Source organism: Lethenteron reissneri, chromosome 25 (genome assembly GCF_015708825.2).
Source record: "Lethenteron reissneri isolate LAM-NWPU_2019-01 chromosome 25, ASM1570882v1, whole genome shotgun sequence".
Classification (NCBI taxonomy): domain Eukaryota; kingdom Metazoa; phylum Chordata; class Hyperoartia; order Petromyzontiformes; family Petromyzontidae; genus Lethenteron; species Lethenteron reissneri.
In genome coordinates this window covers 14183088-14189836 of record NC_083803.1, presented here as the reverse complement: position 1 = coordinate 14189836, position 6749 = coordinate 14183088, and the positions used below count along the sequence as shown (strand labels likewise).

General features: G+C 44.2%; 1 protein-coding gene across 1 annotated transcript; it reads left to right on the top strand.

Annotated features, from left to right (window-relative positions):
- The first annotated feature begins 220 nt into the window (after positions 1–220).
- Positions 221–5416, top strand: LOC133347291 (zinc finger and BTB domain-containing protein 16-like). Its single transcript, XM_061559429.1, has 7 exons — positions 221–385; positions 1519–1873; positions 2641–3383; positions 3490–3590; positions 3761–3934; positions 4361–4528; positions 4721–5416. The coding sequence occupies exons 2-7, from the start codon at positions 1577–1579 to the stop codon at positions 4978–4980; spliced, it is 1743 nt and encodes a 580-aa protein (XP_061415413.1). The 5' UTR covers positions 221–385; positions 1519–1576; the 3' UTR covers positions 4981–5416.
- The last annotated feature ends 1333 nt before the right edge of the window (positions 5417–6749 follow it).

Here is a 6749-nt window from a genome sequence, read left to right as displayed (position 1 = left end):
GGGGGTTGGTGGGAGGGGGGGGTTGGTGGGAGGGGGGGGTTGGTGGGAGGGGGGGGTTGGTGGGAGGGGGGGTTGGTGGGGGGGGTTGGTGGGAGGGGTTGGTGGGGGGGGTTGGTGGGAGGGGTTGGTGGGGGGGGTTGCTGGGAGGGGGGGGTTGCTGGGGGGGGGGGCGGTACCAATAAAGTTATACAGGAGGCGAGCCAATGGGGTGAGAGGTTGTTGGCGGAAGGCGGTAGGCGAAGTTGTCGACATGCAAACATAAACCCCGTGCTGCTACGCTCCTGCTTGGGATTGTACCTCACCTATTCTATTCTTTATTATTATTGTTGTTGTCATTCGCGACGACAACAACCTCTGCTCTATTCGGTGTTTGTTCTTTTTAATCGTGAGTATTGTGTCCTCGTCCTGCCGTGTCGAGGAGGCGTGTTTGTGTGTGAATGGTGGCGAGCGGGCGGGCGGCTAAACGCAATGAATGCTGCGTTAGGCCTCGGCCAACATGTTAGCGTTTAGAATTGTCTTTGCAACTTCGCTCTTACTTGCGGTAAACATGATTGTACCCGCGCAGAAGGAATGAAGCTATGGTGAGGTGCAGTGATTAATTTGTGTAGCCCATTTATCAATCCGCTGCTGGATGAAGGCCTCCGCACGCCGTCCGTAGATGTGGACACTTAGAAGTGCAGTACAACATTTACGTTTGGTGCATCGCCCTCTGCTGGCCACTGTATGACAGCCTATAGCGAATCCTGGGTGATTTGTCATAGGACCAGAAGCTGTTTCCACCTTTGTCTAAATGCTGTACTCGAATGCAACATACATTATGCGTTAATTGTACATTACTATTTGAATTACATTCAAATGGATGGACTTACACCAACGATCATATCAATTTATTGCATTATTGATGGTCTGGCTGTGATGAAAGTGACACGCATTTGGGCACTTAAGCAGAGTGCGAAGTAATTTGACGAAACATTTTCACGTATTTGTATGAATGTTATAAACAAACTAGCATCGAGGGGGAGACCCTCATTCCAATAGAGGTGTAAGCAATTGCAGGGCCGCACCTTTGCCTTGCCTTTATCTTATGAAACATAGTCGTATTTTGCCAATATTTTTAAACATGCACACTAATTTACACCGACCATTGATTTAAAATCGTACGTGTTTTTAAATCCTTTATATTAAGTTCGCTTGCTTGCTTAGGACCGTGCAAATCTTTCGGTCGTTTTTTAACCCACTTCCCGTGATCCAATCGAGCTGACATTATGCACACAGACTCGTTGTGCGTGACAATGCATTTTCGTGAAAAAAATTCAAAAATGTTACACTGTTTAGGGAATTTTTTTAAAATATTTAATTACCAATTGTTTAATGCTGCCAGACAATCTTCTGACCCATAGGTGGCAGCCATCTCAAGCCAGAGGACGAGAGGACTCTAGCCGCCACGCATATAAAGGATTTATAGTGAAAAACTTTGTTTTTACGGGTTATACTTGTTTCTGTCTTTCTTGTCAACAGGAAGCAAGTACAACCCACCAACAATCCCGTGAAAACTGCCTTCAAATCCCTGCGAAGGATGCAGCCTCAGTCGGAGCACATGAACACGGTGGAGCTCCGCTACGTGGACTACCCGACGGCACTGTTGCTGCGGATGAACGAGCTGCGGATCGCCGGTCACTTCTGCGACGTGACGGTGGAGGTGGACGGTGTCCACTACCGGGCACACCGCTCAGTGCTGGCCGGTGCCAGCAGGCTCTTCGAAAACCTCTTCACGCAGCACCAGAGCCAACCAATGAAGCTCTACCGCCTGGACTTCCTCACGGCGCGAGCCTTCGGGCTTGTGCTCGAGTTCCTATACACCGCCTCGCTCAAGGTTGGTTGTTCGGTTCAGTTTCGTGAGGATCCGTGACGGGGTGGTTTCTTTTTTGTGTGTGTTAAACTAGTATTGGAACGATGGCCACGAGTGGGCGAAAATCGCTAAGCATGATGATGGTGACTACGCACCAAATGCTGAAGTGTAAAGACTATGGCAAGATGAAATTGACTAGTTTGAGTGATGACGCAGGATAAGGTCATTTAGTAACATTAAAACTCGAGTGCAATGACGAAAATAAAAAAATACCATTGACTCTTTATCTATGTCAGAAGATTGAACCATTTCATCGATTGGCCGACATAATATTGAGGAGCAGAAATTGCACGCCATTCACACCAACATTCAATAGTTAAGAGTGGACTACATATACAGGAAAACCTTGGATTGCGAGCATAATTCGTTCCGGAAACGTGTTTGTAATCCAAAGCACTCGTATATCAAAGCACTCGTACTGTATATCAATTGTGATCACGTGACGCTCGGCAGACAAAGCGTACACGTACTACTCGTATTGCAAGACCTCGCTCGTTTATCAAGTTAAAATGTATAAAAAAAATTGCTCGTCTTGCAAAACACTCGCAGACCAAGTTACTCGCAATCCAAGGTTTTACTGTAACTGCTTTAATCGACTAGACTATGAGAATGACTAATTATTAATAAATGAAATCAACACGCTAAGAGTTGACTAAAATTCCACAGGTTGTCGTTGACTCGCATATAACTGACTAAAACAAACAATGCTGACTAAATGAACGCTGCTCAAGGTGGATGTGGGCGACCTGGAGGTGCTGCGATCGGCCGCGCAGATCCTCCAGCTGGGACCGCTCGAGCAGGTGTGCGGGCTGGTGCTGCAGCAGGGTGTGGTAACTGCCGTGACGAGCTCCTCCGCCGCCGTGTCTGCCATGTCGGGGCTCACCGTGAGTCAGGTGGTGGAGGGAGACGAGCTCATGTCGCAGCAGATCGACGGCGAGGGCCAGGACATCGGCGATGGAGGGTTCTGTGAGCCGTACACGGTTGAGACGACCGCTGGCTTTGATGTGCAGGTGTCGACGCAGGACGCGGTGAACCAGTCGCTCTCAGACATTGAAAAGCACCTCGTGTCCATTGCCGAGGGCCGGGACATAACACTGGAAGTCCCTCAGGAGCAGTCGGATGAGAGTGTCTGCAAGGTTTTTAGCGATGCTTCTGAGCATCAGCAGCAACAGGAGCAGCAAGAAATTATGGACATGCTGGGTCAGCAGAGCAAGGAGCTGCAGCTTGAGACTGAAATGGCCCAGCCTAGTGGAGAAGTGGTGGTGCTTCCTGTGAATGATTTTGATGAGATTTCTCAGGCCACTGCTGAAGTGGCTGCCAATGGGCAAACCCAGGAAGTGATGAGCACTGATTGTCAGTTGGTCACCCATTCAATGCAAGTGGAGACCCCCAGCACGTCCCAGCCACCACCCATGTCACGGTGCTTCGTGTGTGGCCTCAATGTGTCCAACTCCACAGACCTCGGAGCACACTTGTAAGTTAGCTTCATGCATGTACTTTTACTACATTACGTTGCATAAAGTCATGCCTGAAAGACCAATATAAAATGTTGTAATTTGAATTATTTTGGTTCCTTGCAGATGGAAGGAACACTTGCTGTTCAATGAAGGCGAATGTAAAATTTGTGGAAAGGTTGTTAATTCAAAAATTGCAGCACAGAAGCATCTTCTCTACCATGCAGGTACAGTTTTAAGTAATGTGGATAAACAGCAATGTTTGTGATAATAATAGGAGTATATATTATATTAACTTCGTTTCTTCTCGGTGCAGTTTAAGACTTTTTTTGTGGTACAAATATGGTTTGGTGGTAATGAAAACGTTGACAAATTTCACTGTCGTGTGACCCTGAAGGAGAGCGGAAGCTGGAGTGTGCCACGTGTGGGGAGGGCTTTGCCTTCAAGCAGGACCTGTTGCTGCATAAACGCAAAGTGCACGGACGTGGGAAGTCCTACATGTGTGACGAGTGCGGCCGGGTCTTTCGTTGTAACGGGAACTTCATCCGCCATCTCCGTGTTGTACACAAAGGTAAGACCAATGCCACTAGCAGCACTTAGAGCTAGGTTTGTTTGGGCTGTATGGTTTGAAAGCACAAGGTAAAAAAGCAAGTTTTGTTTAATTTTGGCTGATTCAATATTGCATTAATGACAAATGGGAATTTATATTTGAATGTTAATCGGTGAATGACACATTTTTAAGATTGTTCAATGAGAGTAATTTGAAATCATGTGCATCGCTAGAGCACGCAATTATGTAATTAATATATATTGAAAAAAGGTTGCAGTCATGTCACACATTTCTGTGTTTTAATTAACCAAGTTTCCAACTTGTGTGAAACAATCTGAGACATAGAGCTGCATTTTCTTCAAGATAAAATACATCAATTTTTTTCTTTAAGCGTTGTCTTTCATTAATCTCCAAAGTGCTTGTGATGTGGCCGATTGTCGCTGGCAGGTCAAAGGCCACATGTATGCGAGTACTGTGGCCAGTGCTTTGCGGACGTGGGCAACCTGACACGACACCTGCGCCGCCACCTTGGTGTGGCCACCTTTCAGTGCAGCAAGTGCGAGGAGAAATGTGAAACCTTGACTCAACTCAAACTGCACCTTCGGACTCACATAGGTGCGTCCCAGATATACTGCGCAAATTAAGATAACTCAATGTTCATAGCTGTTAAATGTGATTTCAACTTTGCAATGAGATGCGACTAATAGTATTTTTTTTTCATCATTCATTTTATTGTCTTGTAAACATTAGAATTACACTGATTTCTGTGTGTATGTAAATTAATGACATTTACTTCATCTGCTACAGGTGTGAAACCTTTCGAATGCAAGATTTGCCAAAAGCGTTGCCGCAGCTTTTCCTCCATACGTGCACACATCGCAAAACACAATGGGTGCCAGGCCTTCAAGTGCACTCTCTGCGAGTTTGTTACACCGGCCCGTCGCAAGATGGAACAGCACATGAAAAGCCACAAGCCAGACGATGTCCCGGCCGACTGGGCGGTGGAGCAGACCACGATGTTTATTAATCACGAACCACCCAAGCCCCAGGAAGGTGGCGCAACATAGTTGTGCCATCAACATTTCAGAATATGGCAGCTGAAATTCTCGTCTGCAGCATCACAGATATGCAATTTTTTCATGTTTATGTTAATCTTGCATTACTTTTTCCTTGCTATAATTAATAAATTGAGAGCTGACGATGCTAATGAGGATTGTCGTAATTATGAATACCAAAAAGATGTATTTGGCTAATTCGGTGTGACTCATGGGTTTATGGGTTAAATTAATTTTGATTGGGGAAAAATGTTAAATACAAACAGTATATAAAAGACTACTCTGTTCAAGTACATTTGTAATCAAGCAAGGTTTGATCTGAATTGTGTATAATTTTCCTAAAGTACCAGAGATCTGAATGATGTATACAGTTTAAATATGCCATTATATATATTTTCACTGAGTTTATTTTTTTGGGTTTAATAAAAAGTGGTTATTTTTGTTTGAATTGTTATTATACAAGTGATTTAAAACATAAAATGACAAGTCACTTAAACTTGTAACTAGAGTGTTGTGTCAAAATTTAAGATGATACTTTTAAAATGTGCATGTTACTATGACCAGATTATTTAATAGTGAACTGTCAAACGTTATCCTTTGTTTAGAGTGCTTAATAGTTGTAATGGTAGTGACATCCACAAAAGGTGCACTTACATATTAATTTCATATTATAGCATCATGGCAAAAGTTACTGCCTTATTGCACTGATGGATATGGAAGCAATGACTTAACATTTCACAATACGCATTAGAGATGCTATTAGCATTATTTTTCCGTTTATTAAATAACTAAATTACATAATGCAACTCGTGAAGTTACATTAATCATTACTAATTATTTTTGTCGAAACATTTTCTGAAATGCAATTTTTTCGTGACCAATACAGAACTTATGATAAATTACCTTGCAATATTCAACGCCACTTGAACATTTTTAAAATACGCACCATGTTAGAACACTGGAATATGAACATCTCAGAATGTTAATGGGGTATATGTTATAGACCCATCTAAATTGGGACGAGAGACGTGGGATTCTTGGTGGTGCCTGGTCCATATAGCCTGTGGAATATTGTAATAGATGTACAGGCACGTAGAACTTCTTTCGCACCTTACGCAATCAACCGTGCTAATCTGCGGTTCTGTGGAAAGACGACAAACAACGCACACAAAACGCAGTTCTGGAGGTGGTAGTCGGTGGTGTTTGGATGGTTTTTGTTGACGTGGTGTGTAATGTTTTGAAAGAGATGGGTGGGGGCACCCCCTTCCCTGTCACTGCTCAGCCAATGGTGGCTGGGTTTGTATTCTGGGCCAGCCTCGTTCCAAAGTTTGTTGTCAGATTCGGAGGCTAAAAAACCTCCAGACAGATGGAGAAACGTGAATTGGAGCTTTAATTACACGCACACAGCCGTCCATGAGAGAGAAATCGTCCACCTCAATTTAGGCACACGCGCTGTTCCCAACTTATATCGATCTTTCCCAATGTACCATTCGTACACAATATCAATTGATGCCATTCTGCATGTGAAAAATCTTGTTTCTCGATTTAAGCAAGAGCTTGGCTGAGACAATCACACTACATCCGTTTCACGCATACGTATTTTTAGAACGCAAGTCCACTTGTCAAGCACGTACATCTACCAAATTTTTGTTTTGTTTTTACAGTTTTACCAAAAAATAACATGTCGAGGTGAAACCTCTGCTTTGGCAAGAGAGCTGTAGCACATTGCCCTTCCCTCCCCGAGGCTCAGTTCCTCCCAATCGCGAATCCGCACTCCCCCT

Coding starts and splice junctions, on each gene's coding strand:
- LOC133347291 (XM_061559429.1), top strand. CDS start 1,577: ATGCAGCCTCAGTCGGAGCACATGAACACGGTGGAGCTCCGCTACGTG. Junction 1,874..2,640: donor TATACACCGCCTCGCTCAAG/GTTGGTTGTTCG, acceptor ACGCTGCTCAAG/GTGGATGTGGGCGACCTGGA. Junction 3,591..3,760: donor GCATCTTCTCTACCATGCAG/GTACAGTTTTAA, acceptor GTGACCCTGAAG/GAGAGCGGAAGCTGGAGTGT.